This window comes from Oncorhynchus mykiss, chromosome 16, assembly GCF_057628025.1.
Source record: "Oncorhynchus mykiss isolate SJ-2025 chromosome 16, ASM5762802v1, whole genome shotgun sequence".
NCBI classification, from domain to species: domain Eukaryota; kingdom Metazoa; phylum Chordata; class Actinopteri; order Salmoniformes; family Salmonidae; genus Oncorhynchus; species Oncorhynchus mykiss.
Window position 1 is genome coordinate 53,889,350 of NC_143037.1, and position 26,899 is coordinate 53,916,248.

Consider the following 26,899-nt stretch of genomic DNA (forward strand, 5'->3'; position numbering starts at 1 on the left):
TTTTCAATGAGAATAACGGCTTTCAACAATCGTCAGTCCTGTTCTGTGAGCTTGTGTGGCCTACACGGTCACGGAGCTCGTCAGTAAGGCCATTCTACTGCCAATGCCTGTCTATGGAGATTGAAGGGGTGTCCACAATACACTACATAGCCAAAAGTATGTTGACACCCCTTCAATATCCATATACTAACATTGACAGTAGAATGGCCTTACTGGAGAGCTCAGACTTTCAACGTGGCACCATCATAGGATGCCACCTTTCCAACGAGTCAGTTCGGCAAATTTCTGCCCTCCTAGAACTGCCCTGGTCAACTGTAAGTGCTGTTATTGTGAAGTGGAAATGTCTAGGAGCAACAGCGGCTCAGCCACGAAGTGGTAGGCCACACAAGCTCACAGAATGGGACTGCCGAGTGCTGAAGTGCGTAGTGAGTGAAAATTGTCTGTCCTCGGTTGCAGTGGAAACGCGTTCTCTGGAGTGATGAATCACGCTTCACCATCTGACAGTCCGACGGACTAATCTGGGTTTGGCGGATGCCAGGAGAACGCTACCTGCCCAAACTGTAAAGTTTGGGGTTGTTTTTCATGGTTCAGGCTAGGCCCGTTAGTTCCAGTGAAGTGAAATCTTAATGCTACAGCATACAACAACATTCTAGTCATTTTTGTGCTTTCAGCCAGACCTCACTAATGCTCTTGTGGCTGAATGGAAGCAAGTCCCCACAGCTATGTTCCAACATCTAGTGGAAAGAATTCCCAGAAGAGGCTGTTATAGCAGCAACAGGGGGACCAACTCCTTATTAATGCCCATGATTTTGGAATGAGATATTCGACGAACAGGTTTCCACATACTTTTGGTCATGTAGTGTATCTCACAACTTTTCAGGGTTTGTGCCTCGGGTCTCTTATCGCAGACCCTCGAAAGGCATTGACGGATCTAAATGGGAATGTTTCAGATGTTAAACACAATTTCCCCATTGAGTATAAACAAGCCCCGACTACTGTATCTTCCCCGGCCACTTGAGAGAGATGGACGAGAGAGATGTTTACTGTTGCCGTGAAGAGAGCAGGAGAGAGAGAGAGAGGGATAGAGAGAGGGATAGAGAGAGGGATAGAGAGAGGGATAGAGAGAGGGAGAGAGAGAGGGAGAGAGGGAGGGAGAGAGGGAGGGAGAGAGGGAGTAGGAGAGGCGGAGAGAGGAAGATTGAGAGAATGATGAGGATACGTGGGCTGCACAGCGTGCAGCTGTATATAATACTGATGCTCAATTGATATGCTAATTGGATTGGGAAGGTGTGGGTGGATATGGAGACAGTTTAGGCAGAGAGAGAGAGAGGCAATGAGAAAGATAGAGGGAGGCAGAAGCTGGGGAGGCAGGCAGTAACATAGGAACAGAAGTTAGGCCCAGAACCCAGGGTTAGAGAGTTTACAGTCAATCATCTCGCTCACTGCTCTCTCCGAGTTACTTAGCAGCTGCAAGTGCCACGCTGCAGCGCAAACTCCCAAAACAGCTGACAACCAATCCGCCCGTTGATTGACTTATTTGTTAAACATATTGACTTCTTCATTCGCATTTACATTTTTCATTTCATAGGGTAGCTTGTAATGACGGTTTATCTGTGATTGATTGTCACGTTATTAGAGCGAGCGAAAAACAAAATGCAAAAAAAGAACCAATGGTTCCCCAGATGTTTGATTTGAAATAATTATTAGCTGATTAATTAGTTACAATTTGCGTAATCACAGCATTAGTATGAATCATTGCTATTATTATGATAATGTATACGCTGTAACAGGGCCGCAAGAAAGCAATTAAAAAATGTACGCTATTGTATGCCTTTGTGCACAGTGTAATCATCTTATTTTTTGTTTTCCATTTCCATTGTCACAGCTTTCTCCTCCTATTATATGCAAAGGGTCCACTCCTTTAAACATGTATGGGGCTCTGGTCTTTCCCCTTCTCCACTAAGAGGCTGAGCAGCAGATGAAATGAGCAGACAGAGTCAAAGTACTTGCAGAGCAGAGCAATCAGTGAGACCTCAGAGTGTGAGACTTTGTGAGACGGGCTGAGAAGTCGGGCTGTGAGGGTGACGTCTCGTCATGTTTCATCACACGGGGACGGTGACAGTGTCCTGGGGTGGTACCAGGAGGAATGCTGTAGAGAGGGTTCTGTACACCTAAAAATACATTTGTACTGTCTGTGAGCACTGTTTTATAGCCTAGTTGTATCCAACTTTTATAGTTTAATGGCCTCAACTGTACAACCTGACAGATGTAAGTGTCATTTAAATCCCCATCTATGCTAGATCTTATTCATTATCTATACAACATGCAATTAGGCATCTTCTCACTCCAAGTGTGTGGGTGTGTGTCTGTTCACATGTGTGTGGATGAGGAGCGACCTTGGCTCAATACATCCTGATTGGATCTCTTCTTTTCTCCTGCAGAAACACTCGGGTCCAGAGAGCTCACCGGTGGTGGTCATCCAGGAGCGGAGGCTCCACGTGGGGGTCCACAACGGCTGGGGCTTCTTGGAGCGCCCCCAGGTGGTGGTGCTGGAGACAACCGAGGCCACCGATTGGAGCAGGGGACGTACCAAAGGGGGCACGTCCCGACAGGGCACACTGACCAGAGACTGGTGAGTGGAGTGGAGCCTCACTGGGCTGGTAGCGGTAGGCTACATCCTTGAGTGCAGGGTTTGGTACATTAACCCCGTCAACTGGGTTTGATCATGCAAGGTCAGCGATAGGTTCCGTACCCTTTTCCACTCTGATCAGCACTAAAACACACATAATCAGCTTCCGACGGATGGCTTCAGCACGTCAAACCCTACAGCAAGGGTTGTTACGACACCGTGGGTTTCTGTCACTTTCTGTTCATGTATTTGTAAGCGCATGGGTTTCCTGGGTCCTATTCACTTGGCATTATAAGGAAGAAAACGGACTGAAACAGGGAGGGACTACTAATTGAAATGTTACAATAAGAAACACAGTATTTTTTTGTCTTTCGTTGGAAAATGTTTTGCTACAGTGTGCACTAATCAGTATGACCCTGCTGCCATTGACATAGTGATAGTGGCCTCCTTGTGGTGCTGAACACACAGTGTTGTGCTGGTGATGGAGTCACACTCTGGATTGACATTAGATGAGAGAGGAAAAAACCAACACACACACTGATCACCAACCCTTGTGCAGGGCTTTGTTCCAGTCCAGCACCAACACACCGTATTCAACGATTTATCTCTTGACCAATGATCTATATACTGTATCGATAGACGGTAATAGACAAATGACCAATCAAGATTTAGATGCTCACATACTACTTTGTATGACTGTGTGCTTGTATAAGGCCACATACCAACATATTAGAAATGGCAAGACACAATATTCAAATCAGCTTTCATGAGTTGGTTCAGTTATTAGTTTAGAATTAGTGAACGCACATCGAACAAAACAAATTCCATTCTAATTTGATGATCATGTGATATTCAAAGTAGGTATTTGTGAGTGGTGTCGCACAATTTACTCAACAAAAGGAAACTAAACATCAATTCATCTCATATCGCTTATAATAAAGCTGTTTGTCTGATGCCACCACATTTATAGCAACTATGTGGGCGTGTCAAGTATGCCCCCCCCCCCATCAGATAAAGTGGCCTCCCTGTTTCTATCACCTCCTTGCCTATATCCCAAATGGCACCCTATATAGTGCACTACTTTTGACTAAGGCGCATAGGGCTCTGTTGAAAAGTAGTGGATTCTATAGGGAATAGGGTGCCATTTGGGCTGCACACCATACATAATAACCATAATAATCATAATGACACTACATTATCCGACGCTACCGCCGTTTGTGTTTTAGTTCCTTTTATAAAGAGGTAGGTAGAACTCTCTTGTTCCCCCCCTTGCTGGTCACACAGAATTTGAAAGCGCTGTTATGAATAGCACAGCGTAGGCCGTAATTATTCTGGAGATTATTATTTTTTTGTCGTCGTTTCGCCTGAGAAAGAAGCCAACGCTCACACACACACACACACACACAGGGCTGCTCGTGGGCCCAGTTCAAAGGAACGCCTGTTCCAGTCTCCTGGGGGGTTCTGCCTGCGGAGAGTAGCGCAACTCGGCTGACCTTCACAACATTTCCTCACTTCGTCAATATGCTGGCAGTCAGGGCTGTATGCAAACTGTGAATGATGAAAATCTAAATAATATGAATGCGAGGATCACATGGGGCCAGTAACACATGGCGCGTGGAGTGGGCACCGCTCAACATCATTGTCATCGGCAGTGATTTTCCTTTTCTAAGAAGAAATGACGCCACTTCACTGTACCTTTTAATACAGTTGTAAGGAAGTAGGCACAACGCTCAGTTGAACAGTCCATCGTTTACTTTTGGTAGAGCCATTGTTTGACCTTCAGTCTGAACGATGATTACTTTAGTTATTTAACTTTCTTTTTTATGATGATTCTAGCAGTGGTTGAAAGAAGACTTATCGATTTAATCAAACTACATCAAATAGAAACTTTTCAATTGACAAGTGACTGTTGCAGCTATTTCTGTGCCACTACTTTCAGAATAGTTACAATACTGTTGTGTAGTGGATTCTTGGGCAATTTGGATACCTTTCTGTAGTTTGAGGTGCTGGACCGGAGTAAGACTGATTTTGTATTTAGTGTGTAAAATAGGGGTCTTCAACCTTTTTTTATTTTTTTGCTGCTGATCCAGGGACCACAATTATATGTTAGCAAAAAATGTATTTTCACATTTTGGTATTATCATCAGGTGAATGATAATGGCAAGAACAATTTTAAAATTAATAGTTTTGGTAGATACCTTTTCATTATTTTGACCTCCCCACATTATAATTGGAAGAGGAAGTGTAAACTCTAGCATAGCCTATTAGCTAGAATGGTAATTCCAAGCACATTTTAGCTAATAGCAGCTGTCTAGCTGGTTAAACAAAGGTTATAATGTGTTTTGGCAAAACATTTATTTCCAAGTCCAGAAAGCTTGCCAGCGGCACTTGCCACAACTGGTACTTGCTTTTCCTTATTCAAAGTCTATGTCAGATACTCCAGTGAGCGTAATTAGCTCAGTATTAGGAGTTGAGAAATACGGTTGACATAATTCTAAATAATTCTACTATAGGTACACTACCAGTCAAAAGTTGGAACACCTACTCATTCAAGGGGTTTTCTTTATTATACTATTTTCTACATTGTAGAATAATAGTGAAGACATCCAAAAAGTGTTCAACAAATTTATTTTATATTTCAGATTATTCAAATAGCCACCCTTTTGCCTCGATGACAGCTTTTCACACTCTTGGCATTCTTTCAACCAGCTTCACCTGGAATGTTTTTCCAACAGTCTTGAAGGAGTTCCCACATATGCCGAGCACTTGTTGCCAACCCAGACAGGATGACCACATCAGTGAATCAACCCACTCAGGTGACGCACCCCCTCCAGGGCCGGCATGAGAGAGCCCCAGTAAGCCAGTGACTCAGCCCCTGTAATAGGGTTAGAGGCAGAGAATCCCAGTGGAAAGAGGGGAACCGGCCAGGCAGAGACAGCAAGGACGGTTCGTTGCTCCAGAGCCTTTCCGTTCACCTTCCCACTCCTGGGCCAGACTACACTCAATCATATGACCCACTGAAGAGATGAGTCTTCAGTAAAGACTTAAAGGTTGAGACCGAGTTTGCGTCTCTGACATGGGTAGGCAGACCGTTCCATAAAAATGGAGCTCTATAGGAGAAAGCCCTGCCTCCAGCTGTTTGCTTAGAAATTCTAGGAACAATTAGGAGGCCTGCGTCTTGTGACCGTAGTGTACGTGTAGGTATGTACGGCAGGACCAAATCAGAGAGATAGGTAGGAGCAAGCCCATGTAATGCTTTGTAGGTTAGCAGTAAAACCTTGAAATCAGCCCTTGCTTTGACAGGAAGCCAGTGTAGAGAGGCTAGCACTGGAGTAATATGATCAAATTCTTTGGTTCTAGTCAGGATTCTAGCAGCCGTATTTAGCACTAACTGAAGTTTATTTAGTGCTTTATCCGGGTAGCCGGAAAGTAGAGCATTGCAGTAGTCTAACCTAGAAGTGACAAAAGCATGGAGGAATTTTTCTGCATAATTTTTGGACAGAAAGTTTCTGATTTTTGCAATGTTACGTAGATGGAAAAAAGCTGTCTTTGAAATGGTCTTGATATGTTCTTCAAAAGAGAGATCAGGGTCCAGAGTAACGCCGAGGTCCTTCACAGTTTTATTTGAGACGACTGTACAACCATTAAGATTAATTGTCAGATTCAACAGAAGATCTCTTTGTTTCTTGGGACCTAGAACAAGCATCTCTGTTTTGTCCGAGTTTAAAAGTAGAAAGTTTGCAGCCATCCACTTCCTTATGTCTGAAACGCATGCTTCTAGCAAGGGCAATTTTGGAGCTTCACCATGTTTCATTGAAATGTACCGCTGTGTGTCATCCGCATAGCAGTGAAAGATAACATTATGTTTTCGAATAACATCCCCAAGAGGTAAAATATATAGTGAAAACAATAGTGGTCCTAAAACGGAACCTTGAGGAACACCGAATTTTACAGTTGATTTGTCAGAGGACAAACCATTCACAGAGACAAACTGATATCTTTCCGACAGATAAGATCTAAACCAGGCCAGAACTTGTCCGTGTAGACCAATTTGGGTTTCCAATCTCTCCAAAAGAATGTGGTGATCGGTGGTATCAAAAGCAGCACTAAGGTCTTGGAGCACGAGGACAGATGCAGAGCCTCGGTCCGATGCCATTAAAATGTAATTTACCACCTTCACAAGTGCCGTCTCAGTGCTATGATGGGGTCTAAAACCAGACTGAAGCATTTCGTATACATTGTTTGTCTTCAGGAAGGCAGTGAGTTGCTGCGCAACAGCCTTTTCTAAAATTTTTGAGAGGAATGGAAGATTGGATATAGGCCGATAGTTTTTTATATTTTCTGGGTCAAGGTTTGGCTTTTTCAAGAGAGGTTTTATTACTGCCACTTTTAGTGAGTTTGGTACACATCCGGTGGATAGAGAGCCGTTTATTATGTTCAACATAGGAGGGCCAAGCACAGGAAGCAGCTCTTTCAGTAGTTTAGTTGGAATAGGGTCCAGTGTGCAGCCATGATTATTTTCATCATTGTGTCAAGAGATATAGTACTAAAACACTTGAGCGTCTCTCTTGATCCTAGGTCCTGGCAGAGTTGTGCAGACTCAGGACAACTGAGCTTTGAAGGAATACGCAGATTTAAAGAGGAGTCCGTAATTTGCTTTCTAATAATCATAATATTTTCCTCAAAGAAGTTCATGAATTTATCACTGCTAAAGTGAAAGTCATCCTCTCTTGGGGAATGCTGCTTTTTAGTTAGCTTTGCGACAGTATCAAAAAGGAATTTCGGATTGTTCTCATTTTCCTCAATTAAGTTAGAAAAATAGGATGATCGAGCAGCAGTAAGGGCTCTTCGGTACTGCACAGTACTGTCTTTCCAAGCTAGTCGGAAGACTTCCAGTTTGGTGTGGCGCCATTTCCGTTCCAATTTTCTGAAAGCTTGCTTCAGAGCTAGGGTATTTTCTGTGTACCAGGGAGCTAGTTTCTTATGAGAAATGTTTTTAATTTTTAGGGGTGCAACTGCATCTAGGGTATTGCACAAGGTTACATTGAGTTCCTCAGTTAGGTGGTTAACTGATTTTTGTCCTCTGGCGTCCTTGGGTAGACAGAGGGAATCTGGAAGGACATCAAGGAATCTTTGTGTTGTCTGTGAATTTATAGCACGACTTTTGATGTTCCTTGGTTGGGGTCTGAGCAGATTATTTGTTGCAATTGCAAACGTAATAAAATGGTGGTCCGATAGTCCAGGATTATGAGGAAAAACATTAAGATCCACAACATTTATTCCATGGGACAAAACTAGGTCCAGAGTATGACTGTGACAGTGAGTGGGTCCAGAGACATGTTGGACAAAACCCACTGAGTCGATGATGGCTCCGAAAGCCTTTTGGAGTGGGTCTGTGGACTTTTCCATATGAATATTAAAGTCACCAAAGATTAGAGTATTATCTGCTATGACTACAAGGTCCGATAGGAATTCAGGGAACTCAGTGAGGAACGCTGTATATGGCCCAGGAGGCCTGTAAACAGTAGCTATAAAAAGTGATTGAGTAGGTTGCATAGATTTCATGACTAGAAGCTCAAAAGACGAAAACGTCATTTTTTTTTTTGTAAATAGAAATTTGCTATCGTAAATGTTAGCAACACCTCCGCCTTTGCGGGATGCACGGGGGATATGGTCACTAGTGTAGCCAGGAGGTGAGGCCTCATTTAACACAGTAAATTCATCAGGCTTAAGCCATGTTTCAGTCAGGCCAATCACATCAAGATTATGATCAGTGATTAGTTCATTGACTATAATTGCCTTTGAAGTAAGGGATCTAACATTAAGTAGCCCTATTTTAAGATGTGAGGTATCATGATCTCTTTCAATAATGACAGGAATGGAGGTGGTCTTTATCCTAGTGAGATTGCTAAGGCGAACACCGCCATGTTTAGTTTTGCCCAACCTAGGTCGAGGCACAGACACGGTCTGGTGATAGCTGAGCTGACTACACTGACTGTGCTAGTGGCAGACTCCACTATGCTGGCAGGTTTGCTAACAGCCTGCTGCCTGGCCTGCACCCTATTTCATTGTGGAGCTAGAGGAGTTAGAGCCCTGTCTATGTTGGTAGATAAAATGAGAGCACCCCTCCAGCTAGGATGGAGTCCGTCACTCCTCAGCAGGTCAGGCTTGGTCCTGTTTGTGGGTGAGTCCCAGAAAGAGGGCCAATTATCTACAAATTATATATTTTGGGAGGGGCAGAAAACAGTTTTCAACCAGCGATTGAGTTGTGAGACTCTGCTGTAGAGCTCATCACTCCCCCTAACTGGGAGGGGGCCAGAGACAATTACTCGATGCCGACACATCTTTCTAGCTGATTTACACGCAGAAGCTATGTTGCGTGTGCCTCCTGCACATAGCCTAACCTTACAGACAGAGAAGTGCCTTGCACTTTGTGTTTAATTTGATTTTGATTTGATTTGATGTGACACCCGTCTTAGTCATCTAACATCCACAGAACACAGATAAAGCTGTATAATAGACACACCAGAAGCTATTCTAAGAAAATGTATCAGTGTCTATTGTGATTCACTCTTTGTCCATCTTGTCTTGATTGATTCTTGTAGAAAATAGTACAAATAAAGAAAAACCCTTGAACGAGTAAGTGTTCTAAATCTTGTTGCTTGCGATATTCATAAACTTTCTAATAAAATCCAAATTCCATGTTTTTATTTTGTATATTTTTGCGAACCCCCTGCAGTACCTCTGTTATGCCCCTAGAGGACCCCAGGTTGAACACCTGGTGTAGAGCGATTTTTTTTTATTTTATTTTTTTATTTTTTTAAATGTTTTTTTTCTGTTAGCAAGACAAGCTGTCATGTACTGTATGGTGACTGCCACATGGATCACTTGTCCACTCGCAACCCTTGTCACATCTATCTCCTTTCTTTCTCTCTCTCTCTCTCTCTCCCGCCCCTCTCTTTCTTTCTCTCTCCCTCTTTCTTTTAATGTCTCCCTCTCTTTCTCCCTGTGTGCTATCTTTCCAGCAGCTCCAGTCCTAGTCAGAGCCTGGCTCTACGTAGCAGTCTGGAGCTCAAGCTGCCCAGTCACCAGGCTGTGGGGATCGCCCTCCAGCTTGAGTATGTCTTCTCCTCGTCGCTCATTGGTGACGGAAAGGTAAGAGGGTGGTGTGTTCCGGTTCCTCTGTCTGCTCTGTTAAGAAATCCCCCAGTCAGAGGAACAACAGATCCAAGCACCTTGGACTGAACATCTTTCCCTGCTGAACCCCCCCCCCCCCCCCCCCCCCCCCCACTGCCGCCTGTCCTGCCAGCCATCCTCTCCTGTCCTTGGAGCATGGATCCATCTCCCCTGGTCTCCTCCCTGAGGAAATTAAAGAGGCATCCTTGGCCAGACAACCTTAGTAAAAGAACAAACACAACACTGGCAGAGAAAAGGAGGGGGAAGAGAGGATAGGTTTCAAGGCAAGCAGCTGAGGAGAACAGAGCCAAGGTAGCCTCTCATCCTCGCTGCCTAGCTCATACACGTGTACACACACACACGCATGGCCTGAGAGCATGGGAAAGATTATCCCCTCCCAATTGAAACAGGGAGGAACCAGGACAAGGGTAGGAAACCATTATCTACAAAAAGGCTAACTGGAAGAGAAAGAGTCTGTTGGAGAGACATCATCAACTCAGAAAGAGAGAGAAAAATCAACAATCCAAGAATCAAAATGTCCCTAGGGAAGTCATTTACAATACGGGTGGTTTAGTTAGCTAGACGCAGACGGTATGGCAACACCAAATATTTGGCCAATTATGTGCGTTGGTGGGCTTTAGCCTTGATGCAGTGTGCTAGGGGTGGGCGCTCTTAGTGTCTGTGAATGTGCTGTCCCTTGCAAACTCCTGGGCTAATGAGCCACCAATTAAAACCGAAACAATAACAAGCATTCCACTCCATGTACACAGTATACTGTAGGCCTGCTTTCACTCATTCACTGTCTGTGTCCCAAATGGCATCATATTCTCTACATATAGTGCACATAGTGCAATAGTTTTGACCAGGGCACATAGGACTCTGGTCATAAGTAGTGCACTATATAGGGAATAGAAGGTAATTTAGGACGCAGCCACTTACTGACGCCCATCCTCACAATCTCACCACTCGAGAGCCAGTCAGACTTTTACTGTTGATGTAAACAGGTTCTCTGTTGACTTGCCTGATTGGATAATGCTTAATGGTTCGAAAACTGATTTAAAAAAACGAACATTTGCTACACACACACACACACACACACACACACACACACACACAGAGAGAGAGATGCAAAGAGAGAGAGAGATGCAAAGAGTGAGAGAGAGAGATGCAAAGAGTGAGAGAGAGATGCAAAGAGTGAGAGAGAGAGATGCAAAGATGGCGAGAGAGAGAGATGCAAAGATGGCGAGAGAGAGAGATGCAAAGATGGCGAGAGAGAGAGATGCAAAGATGGCGAGAGAGAGAGATGCAAAGATGGCAAGAGAGAGAGATGCAAAGATGGCAAGAGAGAGAGATGCAAAGATGGCGAGAGAGAGATGCAAAGATGGCGAGAGAGAGAGATGCAAAGATGGCGAGAGAGAGAGATGCAAAGATGGCGAGAGAGAGAGATGCAAAGATGGCGAGAGAGAGAGAGATGCAAAGAGTGCGAGAGAGAGAGAGATGCAAAGAGTGCGAGAGAGAGAGATGCAAAGAGTGCGAGAGAGAGATGCAAAGATTGGCCTGTATACCCTACCCTGTATCGATCCTATCCCCTATCTCTTGCACACTGCACAAAGTCACATATGTCACTCAGCGGAGAAGATAGACAAGTGTTGGTGACATGTCAAACCCCCTCACCCAACAGCACCACACCTCATGAATATTCCATGAGGTGAGAGCTATTTTGCGAGAGGAAGGCAGGGAGCTTAATTGCAGTCAGCGGTGCATAGGTATATTTAGAGCTCTGTCATGATCTGCCTGAGGGTGAGTGATGAGGGGAGCGGGTAGGTATCGCCACCTGAGGATGGGGGAAGGCGCGCGTGCGGGGGGGGGGGGTGTATGGGGGACTGTGACCCGCTCCAAAGTTCAGGGAGGTCTGGAATATTGATGGGGTCTATTATCTCTCCATCGATGGGGAGTGGAGGAGAGGAGTGAGCTCAACAACGACCCTGTGCATCGATGTCAAACTCCTCAGATAACACATCTTTTGATACTCTGTCTCTGTGCTGCAAGTGGCAAGCTGCCTTCTAGCTTTGTTCAGCTGTCATGTAGATGAGATCTCATATTTGATGGTGTCATTCGTAACTTATACAGTTTATGTGTTCATAGTACCACAGTTTCTGTCATTTAGGACATTTCAGCCTTTTGGCAGCGTGGTTTCGAGCCCCACTTCCATCCATCAAGTTAATTCGCTGTTCTACCATATTCAAGTATTCCTTGTGCACTGTCTATGTTTGTACTCTTTGGCCAAATTGCCAAAACCCCAATTATCCTGTATATATAAGTTGGTTCCTGTTATGACCGTGTATGTGTATGTGTTCTGCTTACTTTGGTGATTATACACTGGCTATACCAAACATTAGGAACACCTTCCTCATATTGAGCAAGGTGGTGGTAGAGTAAACAACTTTTAAAATGCTTTCACTCAGATGGTAACACAATGCAGTCGGGTACCAATCGCTCAACAGTGACTCGATGGCCAGACTGCCACAGTTCACACGCTCTGATCACCTCCAACACTGCATCACTCACCAACTGCAGATTGAAAAGTGAGACAAAGTTTTGACTCGTCCTGAGGGTGTGGATGACGTCCTTCATTTTGCAAGAACTTATTTGGCCCCTCAGCCTCCCCCCAGCACCCCCAAAAGGAAAACCTTGCTGTGTCATTGTTCTCCTCATTTGATTTTTAATTGCAGAGTTTCCTCTGCTGGCTGGCTGCCCCCCCCCCCCCCCCCAGTTCTCTATTTTCTTCCCCTTTTCCCTGAGAATGTTTGAACCCACATTTTGTATGTTTCCATCAGTGGAGGGAACGAGTGAGACAGAGAGAGCGAGAGAGGAAGGGAGGGAAAGAGCGAGACGGAGAGAAAGGGGGAGAAGAGAGGCATGGGAGCTGGTTGAGCCCGGAGGAGCCTAGCCACTGAGGTTGACGAACTTCAAACAAGCAATTTTGCCTGCAGTCAAACGTATTGACTGCCCACTCTCTCTCTGCTCCTCAAGGGCCTGCATTACTCAGCAATCTTCAGTCAGCTTACTAGGTCTTCATAGCCTTCATAGGGGCCTTCGTAGGGGGCTTCATAGGCTTCAGACAGACAGAGGGAGGGTCCCCCCACCTCTACTTTACTTAAAGGAAAACTATACTCAAAAACTGGTGCAGTATCACTCAACAGTGGAGTAATGAAAAGGGGGATTTTATTTTTAAATATATATTTATATCATTTTGTATTACTCTACTGTTGATACAGTCCCAAAATGTCATGATGATGTGGCAAGTGACACTTTGCTTCTTGAAAGTCCAATATCTTGAAAACTTGACTGCTGACATGCAAAACATTTTGGGACTGTATCAACAATGGACTAATTAAAAATAAGTACAAAAATATAGTTTTGGGGTGGATTTTTCCTTTAACCGCACAGGAGGAAGGTCTGAGACACAGAATGTTGACGAGCAAGGAAAACGTGTGCAGAAAACGTGCAATTACCCGCCCTGGTACACTCTGTAATTACCGTCTGCCACAATGTGTTATATTATAGTGATAGTGCAGTGGTAATTCTCGGTCTCTGGTACCATAGTATTATTGTAATTACTTCGCTGTCTGAGGAAAGCCTCGTAACAACATTTTTGCCCATTTTTATATTTTAATTATTATTATTTATTTTTTTACAATTATTGAAAGTAAAAACTCTCCTCAGGACTCTAGGACCAGGAAAATGTGGTCAAACTAAGCTTTTTATCCGTGGCAAATCATTTGAAAGTTGCATATCTCCCCCTACATACATCATTTTTGTGTTAAGTATTTGTTAATGATGACGATCGGGACCTTTTTAATGGTCGTTTTGTGATAACTGCACTGTGATTTTAATTCGGTAAAAAAAGGATAATAATTCTAAACTAACGATCCCAAATTTGTTTAAACGTTCAAACATCTCTCCCATAAATTATACACAATATTATGTTACCCTAATGTGCAATATCAAAGTGGGGCAATTTTTAAGTATGCAGTGCCTTCAGAAAGTTTTCACACCCCTTGACTTTTTTTCACATTTTGTTACATTACAGCCTTGTTCTAAAATTGATTCAGTTGCTTTTTTTTCATCAAACTACACACAATACCCCATAATGACAAAGAAAAACAGGTTTTTAGATATTTTGGCAAATTTATAAAAAATAAGATCTGAAATATCAGCATTGATTCTTCTTGGGTATGACACTACAAGCTTGACACATCAGTATTTGGGGAGTTTCTCCCATTCTTCTCTGCAGATCCTCTCAAGCTCCGTCAGGTTGGATGGGGAGTTTCTCCCATTCTTCTCTGCAGATCCCCTCAAGCTCTGTCAGGTTGGATGGGGAGTATTGTTGTTGCATTTTCAGGTCTCTCCAGAGATGTTCGATCGGGTTCAAGTCTGGGCTCTGGCTGGGCCACTCAAGGACATTCAGAGACTTGTCCCGAAGTCTCTCCTGCGTTGTCTTGGCTGTGTGCTTAGGGTCGTTGTCCTGTTGGAAGGTGAACCTTCGCCCCAGTCTGATGTCCCGAGCACTCTGGAGCAGGGTTTCATCAAGGTTCTCTCTATACTTTGCTCCGTTCGTCTTTCCCTCGATCCTGACTAGTCTCCCAGTCCCTGTCGTTGAAAAACATCCCCACATCGTGATGCTGCCACCACCATGCATCACCATAGGGATGGTGCCAGGTTTCCTCCAGATGTGACGCTTGGCATTCAGGCCCAAGAGTTCAATCTTGGTTTCATCAAACCAGAGAATCTTTAGTTGCCTTTTGGCAAACTCCATGCAGGCTGTGATGTGACTTTTACTAAGGAGTAGCTTCCCTCTGGCCACTCTACCATCAAGGCCTTATTGGTAGAGTGTTGCAGAGATGGTTGTCCTTCTGGAAGAATCTCCCATCTCCACAGAGGAAATCTAGAGCTCTGTCAGAGTGACCATCGGGTTCTTGGTCACCTCCCTGACCAAGGCCCTTCTCCCCCGATTGCTCAGTTTGGCCAGGCGGCCAGCTCTAGGAAGTGTGGTACCAAACTTCTTCCATTCAATATTCTTGGGGACCTTCAATGCTGCAGACATTTTTTGGTACCCTTCCCCAGATCTGTGCCTTGACACAATGCTGTCTTGGAGCACTACGGTCAATTCCTTCAACTTCATGGCTGGGTTTTTGTTCTGACATCAACTGTGGGACCTTATATAGACAGGTGTGTGCCTTTCCAAATCATGTCCAATCAATTGAATTTACCACAGGTGGATTCCAATCAAGTTGTAGAAGCATCTCAAGGATGATCAATGGAAACAGGATGCCAAATGAGCTCAATTTCCAATCTCATAGCAAAGGGTCTGAATATTTATGTAAATAAGGTATTTCAGTTATTTTTTGCAAACATTTTAAAAACATATTTTCGCCTTGTCATTATGGGGTATTGTGTGTCGATTGCTGTGGATTTAGTTAATAAATGTTAGAATAAGGCTGTAACGTAACAAAATGTGAAAAAAGTCAAGGGGTCTGAATACTTTCCGAATACACTGTAGATGTATAATCTCTTTTCTTTTATTTAGCTGTTGTTAATTTGACTTATTTGCTCAGTATTTGCCTTTGAAAAAAAATGGGAGAAGTTCTATGCCGTTTCTAGATGTTCCCCAATAATGAAAGGGAGGCATGAGTGAAAAAGTTTAGGAAGCACTGATTTAGATGCTGTATTTTAATATGCTCCCTTTCTTGGACATCATGAACTTTAATGTCACGAGGGGGAAATTGTCTTAGACTGCTGTATAGATAATATAAACTTCATATTACATACTCAACATAATACGTACATTGCACGTTACCCATGTCATACACATTGTGCACGTTTCATGTAGCCACATACAGTGCCTTCAGTAAGTTTTCAGACCTCTTGACTTATTTCACATTTTGTTGTTACAGCCTGAATTTAAAATGGATTAAATAAATACAAAATCACACACACAAAACCCCATAATGATAAAGTGAAAACATGTTTTTATAAATGTATTGCAAATTAAATACAGAAATGTCTCATTTACATAAGTATTCACACCCCTGAGTCAATACATGTTAGAATCACCTTTGTTAGTGATTAAAGCTCAAAGTCTTTCTGGGTAAGACTCTAAGAGCTTTGCACACCTGGATTGTGCAATATTTGCACATTTTATTATTTTTCAAATTCTTCAAGCTCTTGACAAATTTGTTGTTGATTATTGCTAGACCACCATTTCAAGTCTTGCCATTGTTTTGTTTTTAAGCCCATTTAAGTAAAAAAAACTGTAACTAGGCTTTTCAGGAACATCCAATGTTGTCTTGGTAAGCAATGCCAGTATATATTTGGCTTTTAGGTTATTGTCCTGCTGAAAGGTGGATTTGTCTCCCAGTGTCTGTTGGAAAGAAGACTGAACCAGGTTTCCTCTAGGATTTTTCCTGTGCTTCGCTCTATCCTGTTTCCCTAGTCCTTGCCAATGACATGCATACCCATAACATGATGCAGCCACTACCATGCTTGAAAATATGAAGAGTGGTACTGTACTCAGTGATGTGCTTTGATGGATTTGCCCCAAACATAACGCTTTGTATTCAGGACTTAAAGGTCATTACTTTGCCACATTGTTTGCAGTTTTACTTTAGTGCCTTATTGCAAACAGGATGCATGTTTTGGAATATATTAATTCTGTATAGTCTTTCCTTTTTTCACTGTCATTTAGGTTAGTATTGTGGAGTAAATAAAATGTTGTTGATCCGTCCTCAGTGTTCTCCTATCACAGCCATTACACTCTGTAACTGTTTTAAGTCACCATTGGCCTCATGGTTGAATACTCTCATACTTATTGACTCTAGACATTTCAGCTTTTTATTTTTAATTAACCAGTAAATATGTATAAAAACACAATTCCGCTTTTACATGAATGGGAATTGTGTGTAGGCCAGTGACAAATCGCAATTTAATCAATTTTAAATTCTGGATGTAACACAACAGCATTAAAGTCAAGCGGTGTGAATACTTTCTGAAGACTCTGTAAATACACATCAACCTTGAGAATGAGATTAAAAACTTAATATGGAAATATTTTAGTAAGTAGTGGTAAAAAGACTAAATTTAATTTTAAAAAATCATGCATTTGAAGTGAACCCTACATCTTCACCAATAGAATCAAAGCATTTCACTTCCAATCAGCCATGAAAAGTGCATGAAAATACCCAGCACAGTACATCACATATGTATGTGGGCTAATCATAGATGTCATCCTTGGACTACTGTACTGTAGGTTTCCATCTACAGTATAGCTATATGACTAGAACGGGGGACTGACACGCGGCCGCGTCGACGGCTCCTAATTTCATTCTGTCAACACCAATTTAGCCCTGCTGTCTTTCCCCACCCTTGCTCTGCTCCCTTCAATCACCGCCTTTATCAAACGCAGTTAGCTGTTGAGCCATGTAACACAGTCATATAAAGCCTAATGTAAGACGATGGCGCTTATTGTTGTCTGCCTCCCTCTGACAGGCACTAGCTCATTTCTAATGGAGGTCGGTCTGGGAGAAGGCAGGCGCGCTGGCCATGTGTTCCTGTCCTTTTGCCTCCAAGCAATTTGTTGGAGAAGCGTGACAGCTGCAGTTATCCAGGACGTTGACACGAGGAACGAGTGACTGCGCCAGGTCACAGACTGAGAAGCTGAAGCAGAATGGCGGTGGTGGCGTCTGTCATGAGGGCCCGTTTCATCCTCCCCTCCTCGTCTCTCATCCTTGTCGTTGTCTCACTTGCTGAGGCACACACCCAAATCAGTAATTAATCGCCAAGACTGTTACACTGCAGTAAACTAGGTGTCAAGGAATAGAAGGGGGCCTGACAGTTGTGACACGCAGGCTGTTGAGGAACTGCTTTGTGTTGAGGAGGCTGAGAGAAGCTGAAAGCTAGCTTCTGGTAATGAATGTGCCACTAGTCACGTCTGATTTCAGGTGCCCTTTGACCCTGGCTGGGTGACTGGCACGCTTGATTAGAGCGTCTGAGGAAGTGTAACCATTAACGTGTGACCTTTCTGATTCCTCCAAAAGTGATTTAAACATGAGCACTGATGTGCCCTTTACCGAGCACCCGGCTACACACACATACACACACACACGCATACACATACACAAGGGTGCACAGTGACACAGGGTGGTTATGTGTCTGCAGCTCATTTTAGACAGCCACCACCCAGCTCACTCAGTGTTAACTATGCGGTTAACTTTGCGAGCACCACAAGCACACACACTCAGTTGGAGGCCTCCTAAGGAAAGTGACATCTACATCAACTCAAAGTCCAGGAAATGAGAGTGAAAGTAGTAATCTTCTGCTTGTTTTGGGAATGGTTGATTGTAACCGGCTGAATATATACAGTATGTGGATGGTTTCCTCTTGACTGTGGCTTAGTAATTAAAGCTCAGATTTAATATTTTCATTAGTTTAGTTTGTGTATTTCTTTCTGTATCTATTCATGTATTTGTATCTATATTTCTAATATGATTGCAAAGGGTTAGGATGTTAACAACAACATCAGATCAGGAACCACTGACATGGGTGCCAGTGGTTGTTAAAGTTGTTTGGTATGGCTGCTCCTCTGTGCCTTAGAGACTCTTTTTTGGATTTTAATTGGATTGCAGTGCAGGTAGACTTTGTATGGATCGTTGTGTGTGTTTTCTGTGACTTCTCTTAAGAAGACGCGTGTCCCTGCAGGCTTTAATGATGTTTGCAGAATGAAAACCTCTTTAAATCTCTCCATTCACATGCTCATTAAAAAATTGCCACTTACAATAACCCCCCCTCTTGCCCTAACCCCGGTTGTCTGGCTGCCTGGCTTTCTGGATGAGATGCATGTCAAGACTCAAGAGTCTTCAGGTTAGCGTGGGCCCTAGCTTGGAAAAAAAACAAAAAACTGATTGTTTTGTTCCGCCTCTCAAATGTCACATAAATGTTAATTAAATGTTAATCAAACATCATACACATAGTAATGTCATCAGGATTTTGAAAGGATGTATTTAGCTGATTCTGCTGATGCTGGAGGTAATTTCTCCCTGGGGTTTTATCTCCACGCTGAGGGAAGCGGCTGGAAGAGAGCAGTAGAGACCACGATGCTGGAGACACAATGCTTGGCCTAATTAAAATGAATGTCAGCTTTCCCCACTGAGAAGTGCATCAATCTCCCCTGATGGGCCCAGAGTGAGTCTTACCCTGTGAGAGCGTGCCAGCGAAGCCATCCTTTTCCAGACGGGTACATGCCGCCTTGGCAGCGAGCAAGAGGGGACCGATGTTTGTGTGCCTAATGGACGCCATGTGGCCGGGCCCTAGTTCTGAAGCCTGCTGCCAGTGTAGAAAAGCTATGCCCTGGCTGGCCCATTTGCTTACTCCACATGGAAGGCGTCAGAATTGCTAACTGCCCTGTAGAGACGTTCACTGCCTATCACGACTGACAATGAACCCGGTGAGAACAAACATTGTCCACATGGAAGATTTTATTGTCTTGTGCACTATTACATTGAAATGCATTTCTGGCTTACCCTTTCCCAACAATGCAGTACTACTATAATATATACACTACCGTTCAAAAGTTTGGGGTCACTTTAGAAATGTATTGTTTTGGAAATATATATATTAAAAAAATATATATATATATATATATATATATTTTTGGTCCATTTAAAAGAACATCAAATTGATCAGAAATACAGTGTAGACATTGTTAATGTTGTAAATGACTATTGTAGCTGGAAACGGCAGATTTAAAATTAAAATAAATAAAAGGAATATCTACATAGTTGTACAGAGGCCCAATATCAGGAACCATCAAGCCTGTGTTCCAATGGCACGTTGTGTTTGCTAAGTGTATCATTTTAAAAGGCTAATAGACAACTATTTTGCAATTATGTTAGCACAGCTGAAAACTGTTATCCGAATTAAAGAAGCAATAAAACGGTCCTTCTTTAGACTAGTTGAGTATCTGGAGTATCAGCATTTGTGGGTTCGATTACAGGCTCAAAATGGCCAGAAACAAAGGACTTTCTAATGAAACTCGTCAGTCTATTCTTGTTCTGAGAAATGAAGGCTATTCCATGCGAGAAATTGCTAAGAAACTGAAGAACTCATACAATGCTGTGTACTACTCCAGTCACAGAACAGCGCAAACTGGCTCTAACCAGAATAGAAAGAGGAGTGGGAGCAAGAGGAAAAGTACAGTGCCTTGCGAAAGTATTCGGCCCCCTTGAACTTTGCGACCTTTTGCCACATTTCAGGCTTCAAACATAAAGCTATAAAACTGTATTTTTTTGTGAAGAATCGACAACAAGTGGGACACAATCATGAAGTGGAACGACATTTATTGGATATTTCAAACTTTTTTAACAAATCAAAAACTGAAACATTGGGCGTGCAAAATTATTCAGCCCCCTTAAGTTAATACTTTGTAGCGCCACCTTTTGCTGCGATTACAGCTGTAAGTCGCTTGGGGTATGTCTCTATCAGTTTTGCACATCGAGAGACTGACATTTTTTCCCATTCCTCCTTGCAAAACAGCTCGAGCTCAGTGAGGTTGGATGGAGAGCATTTGTGAACAGCAGTTTTCAGTTCTTTCCACAGATTCTCGATTGGATTCAGGTCTGGACTTTGACTTGGCCATTCTAACACCTGGATATGTTTATTTTTGAACCATTCCATTGTAGATTTTGCTTTATGTTTTGGATCATTGTCTTGTTGGAAGACAAATCTCCGTCCCAGTCTCAGGTCTTTTGCAGACTCCATCAGGTTTTCTTCCAGAATGGTCCTGTATTTGGCTCCATCCATCTTCCCATCAATTTTAACCATCTTCCCTGTCCCTGCTGAATAAAAGCAGGCCCAAACCATGATGCTGCCACCACCATGTTTGACAGTGGGGATGATGTGTTCAGCTGTGTTGCTTTTACGCCAAACATAACGTTTTGCAATTTTTCCAAAAAGTTCAATTTTGGTTTCATCTGACCAGAGCACCTTCTTCCACATGTTTGGTGTGTCTCCCAGGTGGCTTGTGGCAAACTTTAAACAACACTTTTTATGGATATCTTTAAGAAATGGCTTTCTTCTTGCCACTCTTCCATAAAGGCCAGATTTGTGCAATATATGACTGATTGTTGTCCTATGGACAGAGTCTCCCACCTCAGCTGTAGATCTCTGCAGTTCATCCAGAGTGATCATGGGCCTCTTGGCTGCATCTCTGATCAGTCTTCTCCTTGTATGAGCTGAAAGTTTAGAGGGACGGCCAGGTCTTGGTAGATTTGCAGTGGTCTGATACTCCTTCCATTTCAATATTATCGCTTGCACAGTGCTCCTTGGGATGTTTAAAGCTTGGGAAATCTTTTTGTATCCAAATCCGGCTTTAAACTTCTTCACAACAGTATCTCGGACCTGCCTGGTGTGTTCCTTGTTCTTCATGATGCTCTCTGCGCTTTTGACGGACCTCTGAGACTATCACAGTGCAGGTTCATTTATACGGAGACTTGATTACACACAGGTGGATTGTATTTATCATCATTAGTCATTTAGGTCAACATTGGATCATTCAGAGATCCTCACTGAACTTCTGGAGAGAGTTTGCTGCACTGAAAGTAAAGGGGCTGAATAATTTTGCACGCCCAATTTTTCAGTTTTTGATTTGTTAAAAAAGTTTGAAATATCCAATAAATGTCGTTCCACTTCATGATTGTGTCCCACTTGTTGTTGATTCTTCACAAAAAAATACAGTTTTATATCTTTATGTTTGAAGCCTGAAATGTGGCAAAAGGTCGCAAAGTTCAAGGGGGCCGAATACTTTCGCAAGGCACTGTATATTTGAGTGTCTAGTTTGAGAAACAGACGCCTCACAACTGGCAGCTTCATTAAATAGTACCCGCAAAACACCAGTCTCAACATCAACAGTGAAGAGGCGACTCCGGGATGCTGGCCTTGTAGGCAGAGTTGCAAAGAAAAATCCATATCTCAGACTGGCCAATAAAAAGATTAGATTAAGATTGGCAAAAGAACACAGACACTAGAGGAACTCTGCCTAGGAGGCCAGCATCCCGGAGTCGTCTCTTCACTGCTGACATTGAGACTGGTGTTTTGCGGATTGATTTTATTAGCACTCTCAGCGCCCTCTTGATTTTAGTGCTACAGGGCGGTAGTCATTGTGGCAGGTAGCCTCATAGTTCTTGGTGAGCTTCAGATGTGGGGATAACGGACTGTGACAAGAGGTTGCCTGCCAGTGAATATGCCAACCGCAGCGTTACGAGTGTTGACCTGATTTTAAAAACCTTACTCATGGCCTCTGAGAGCGAGATCACTCAGTCCCCTGGGTCAGCGTTGTGGTGTGCAAGTGTTACTCGTTTCTGTATATCTTATCAAATTGTATTGGTCACATACAGATGGTTAGCAGATGTTAATGCGAGTGTAGCGAAATTCTTGTGCTTCTAGTTCAGACCATGCAGTAATATCTAACAATTTCACAACAACTACATTATACACACAAGTGTAAAGGAATGAATAATATGTACATAAAAATATATGGTTGAGCGATGGCCGAACGGCATAGGCAAGATGCAGTATATGGTATAGAGTACAGTATATACAGTGGGGCAAAAAACTATTTAGTCAGCCACCAATTGTGCAAGTACTCCCACTTAAAAAGATGAGAGAGGCCTGTATCATAGGTACACTTCAACTATGACAGACAAAATTAGAAAAAAAAATCCAGAAAATCACATTGTAGGATTTTTAATGAATTAATTTGCAAATTATGGTGGGAAATAAGTATTTGGTCAATAAAAGTTTATCTCAATACTTTGTTATATACCCTTTGTTGGCAATGACAGAGGTCAAATGTTTTCTGTAAGTCTTCACAAGGTTTTCACACACTGTTGCTGGTATTTTGGCCCATTCCTCCATGCAGATCTCCTCTAGAGCAGTGATGTTTTTGGGGCTGTTGCTGGGCAACACAGACTTTCAACTCCCTCCAAAGATTTTCTATGGGGTTGAGATCTGGAGACTGGCTAGGCCACTCCAGGACCTTGAAATGCGTCTTACGAAGCCACTCCTTCGTTGCCCGGGCGGTGTGTTTGGGATCATTGTCATGCTGAAAGATCCAGCCACGTTTCATCTTCAATGCCCTTGCTGATGGAAGGAGGGTTTCACTCAAAATCTCACGATACATGGCCCCATTCATTCTTTCCTTTACACGGATCAGTCGTCCTGGTCCCTTTGCAGAAAAACAGCCCCAAAGCATTATGTTTCCACCCCCATGCTTCACAGTAGGTATGGTGTTCTTTGGATGCAACTCAGCATTCTTTGTCCTCCAAACACGACGAGTTGAGTTTTTACCAAAAAAGTTATATTTTGGTGTCATCTGACCATATGACATTCTCCCAATATTCTTCTGGATCATCCAAATGCTCTCTAGCAAACTTCAGATGGGCCTGGACATGTACTGGCTTAAGCAGGGGGACACGTCTGGCACTGCAGGATTTGAGTCCCTGGCGGCGTAGTGTGTTACTGATGGTATGCTTTGTTACTTTGGTCCCAGCTCTCTGCAGGTCATTCACTAGGTGTGGTTCTGGGATTTTTTCTCACCATTCTTGTGATCATTTTGACCCCACGGGGTGAGATCTTGCGTGGAGCCCCAGATCGAGGGAGATTATCAGTGTCTTGTATGTCTTCCATTTCCTAATAATTGCTCCCACAGCTGATTTCTTCAAACCAAGCTGCTTACCTATTGCAGATTCAGTCTTCCCAGCCTGGTGCAGGTCTACAATTGTGTTTCTGGTGTCCTTTGACAGCTCTTTGGTCTTGGCCATAGTGGAGTTTGGAGTGTGACTGTTTGAGGTTGTGGACAGGTGTCTTTTATACTGATAACAAGTTCAAACAGGTGCCATTAATACAGGTAACGAGTGGAGGACAGAGGAGCCTCTTAAAGAAGAAGTTACAGGTCTGTGAGAGCCAGAAATCTTGCTTGTTTGTAGGTGACCAAATACTTATTTTCCACCATCATTTGCAAATAAATTCATTAAAAATCCTACAATGTGATTTTCTGGATTTTTTTTGTCATAGTTGAAGTGTACCTATGATGAAAATTACAGGCCTCATCTTTTTAAGTGGGAGAACTTGCACAATTGGTGGCTGACTAAATACTTTTTTGCCCCACTGTACATATGAGATGAGTAATGTAGGGTATGTAAACATTATATATAAAGTGGCATTGTTTTAAGTGACTAGTGATTACATTTATTACATCCAACTTTTAATTATTAAAGTGGCTTGAGATTTGAGTCAGTATTTTGGCAGCAGCCACTCAATGTTAGTGATGGCTGTTTAACAGTCTGATGGCCTTGAGATAGAAGCTGTTTTTCAGTCTCTCGGTCCTAGCTTTGATGCACCTGTACTGACCTCGCCTTCTGGATGATAGCGCGGTGAACAGGCAGTGGCTCGGGTGGTTGTTGCCCTTGATGATCTTTTTGGCCCTCCTGTGACATCGGGTGGTATAGGTGTCTTGGAGGGCAGGTAGTTAGATGCATTGTGCAGACCTCACTACCCTCTGGAGAGCCTTGCGGTTGTGGGCTGTATCACCGCACCAGGGGGTGATACAACCTGACAGGATGCTCTCAATTGTGCATCTGTAAAAGTTTGAGAGTTTTTGGTGACAAGACATATTTCTTCATCCTCCTGAGGTTGAAGAGGTGCTGTTGCGCCGCCTTCACCACGCTGTCTGTGTGGGTGGACCATTTCAGTTTGTCCGTGTTGTGTAGGCCTAGGAACTTAAAACTTTCCACATTCTCCACTACTGTCCCGTCGATGTGGATAGTGAGGTGCTCTCTCTGCTGTTTCCTGAAGTCCACGATCATCTCCTTTGTTTTGTTGACGTTAAGTGTGAGGTTATTTTCCTGACACCACACTCCGAGTGCCCTCACCTCCTCCCTGTAGGCCGTCTCATCGCTGTTGGTAATCAAGCCCACTACTGTTGTGTCGTCTGCAAACTTGATGATTGAGTTGGAGGCATGCATGGCCACGGAGTCGTGGGTGAACAGGGAGTACAGGAGAGGGCTGAGAAGGCACCCTTGTGGGGCCCCAGTGTTGAGGATCAGCGGGGTGGAGATGTTGTTTCCTACCCTCACCACCTGGGGGTGGCCCGTAAAAAAGTCCAGGACCCAGTTGCACAGCTTAATGACGGGTTTGGAGGGTACTATGGTGTTAAATGCTGAGCTTTAGTCGATGACCAGCATTCTTACATAGGTATTCCTCTTGTCCAGATGGGTTAGGGTTATACAGATGGGTTAGGGTTATACAGATGGGTTAGGGTTATACAGTGCATTCGGAAAGTATTCAGACCCCTTGACTTTTTCCAGCCTATTCTAAGGTGGATAAAATAAAATGCTCATCAATCTACACACAATACCACATAATGACAAAGCGAAAATAGGTTTGTAGAAATTGTTACGCATTTATTAAATATAAAAAACAGATACCTTATGTACGTAAGTATTCAGACCCTTTGCTATGAGACTCGAAATTGAGCTCAGGCGCATCCTGTTTCCATTGATCATCCTTGAGATGTTTCTACAACTTAATTGGGGTCCACCTGTGGTAAATTCAATTGATTGGACATGATTTGGAAAGGCACACACTTGTCTATATAAGATCCAACAGTTGACAGTGCATGTCAGAGCAAAAACCAAGCCATGAGGTCAAATTAATTGTCCGTAGAGCTCTGAGACAGGATTGTGTCGAGGCACAGATCTGGGGAAGGTTACCAAAAAATGTATGCGTCATTGAAAGTCCCCAAGAACACATTGGTCTCCGTCATTCTTAAATGGAAGTAGTTTGGAACCACCAAGACTCTTCCTAGAGCTGGCCACCCAGCCACAATAAGCTATCGAGGGAGCAGGGCCTTGGTCAGGGAGGTGACCAAGAACCCGATGGTCACTGTGACAGTGCTCCAGAGTTCCTCTGTGGAGTTGGGAGAACCTTCCAGAAGGACCGTCATCTCTGCAGTAAGCCACCAATCAGGCCTTTATGGTAGAGTGGCCACAGGGAAGTCACTCCTCGATAAAAGGCATGTGACAGCCTGCTTGGAGTTTGCCAAAAGGCACCTAAAGACTCTCAGACCATGAGAAACAAGATTCTCTGGTCTGATGAAACCAATATTGAACTTTTGGCCTGAATGCCAAGCGTAATTTCTGTATGAAACTTGGTACCATCCCTATGGTGAAGCATGGTGGTGGCAGCATCATGCTGTGTGGATGTTTTTCAGCTGCAGGGACTGGGAGACTAGTCAGGATCGAGGGAAAGATGAACGGATCAAAGTACAGAGAGATCCTTGTTGAAAACCTGCTCAGGATCTGACTGGAGCGAAGGTTCACCTTCCAACAGGATAACGACCCTAAGCACACAGCCAAGACAACACAGGAGTGGTTTCAGGATTTCATTGAGTGGCCCAGTCAGAGCCCGGACTTGAACCCAATCAAACATCTCTGGAGAGATCTGAAAATAGCTGTGTAGCAACGCTCCCCATCCAACCTGACAGAGCTTGAGAGGATCTGCAGAGAAGAATGGGAGAAACTCCCTAAATACAGGTGTGCCAGGCTTGTAGAGTCATACCCAAGAAGACTCAAGGCTGTAATTGCTGCCAAAGGTGCTTCAAGAAAGTACTGCGTAAAGGGTCTGAATATTTAAGTAAATGTTATATTTTGCAAAAATGTCTAACAAGCTGTTTTTCCTTTGTCATTATGGAGTATTATGTGTAGATTGATGGGGGGAATTTTTTTTAAATCAATTATAGAATAAGACTGTAGCATAACAAAATGTGGAAAAATTAAAGGATTCTGTACAGTCGTGGCCAAAAGTTTTGAGAATGACACATATTAATTTCCACAGAGTTTGCTGCTTCAGTGTCTTTAGATATTTTGTCAGATGTTGCTATCTAATACTGAAGTATAGTTACAAGCCTTTCATAAGTGTCAAAGGCTTTTATTGACAATTACATGAAGTTGATGCAAAGAGTCAATATTTGCAGTGTTGACC

General features: G+C 43.2%; 1 protein-coding gene across 2 annotated transcripts in view; it reads left to right on the top strand.

The window, feature by feature from the left end:
• The window catches only part of nphp4 (nephronophthisis 4), a 193,594-nt gene that overhangs the window by 70,183 nt on the left and 96,512 nt on the right, over positions 1-26,899 (top strand). The window contains exons 7-8 of one of the 2 annotated variants that reach the window (XM_036947178.2): positions 2,442-2,632; positions 9,655-9,784. In XM_036947178.2, coding sequence (XP_036803073.1) covers positions 2,442-2,632; positions 9,655-9,784 — 321 coding nt within the window. The remainder of the gene's footprint in view (positions 1-2,441; positions 2,633-9,654; positions 9,785-26,899) is intronic. The other variant, XM_036947179.2, reaches the window with a different exon arrangement.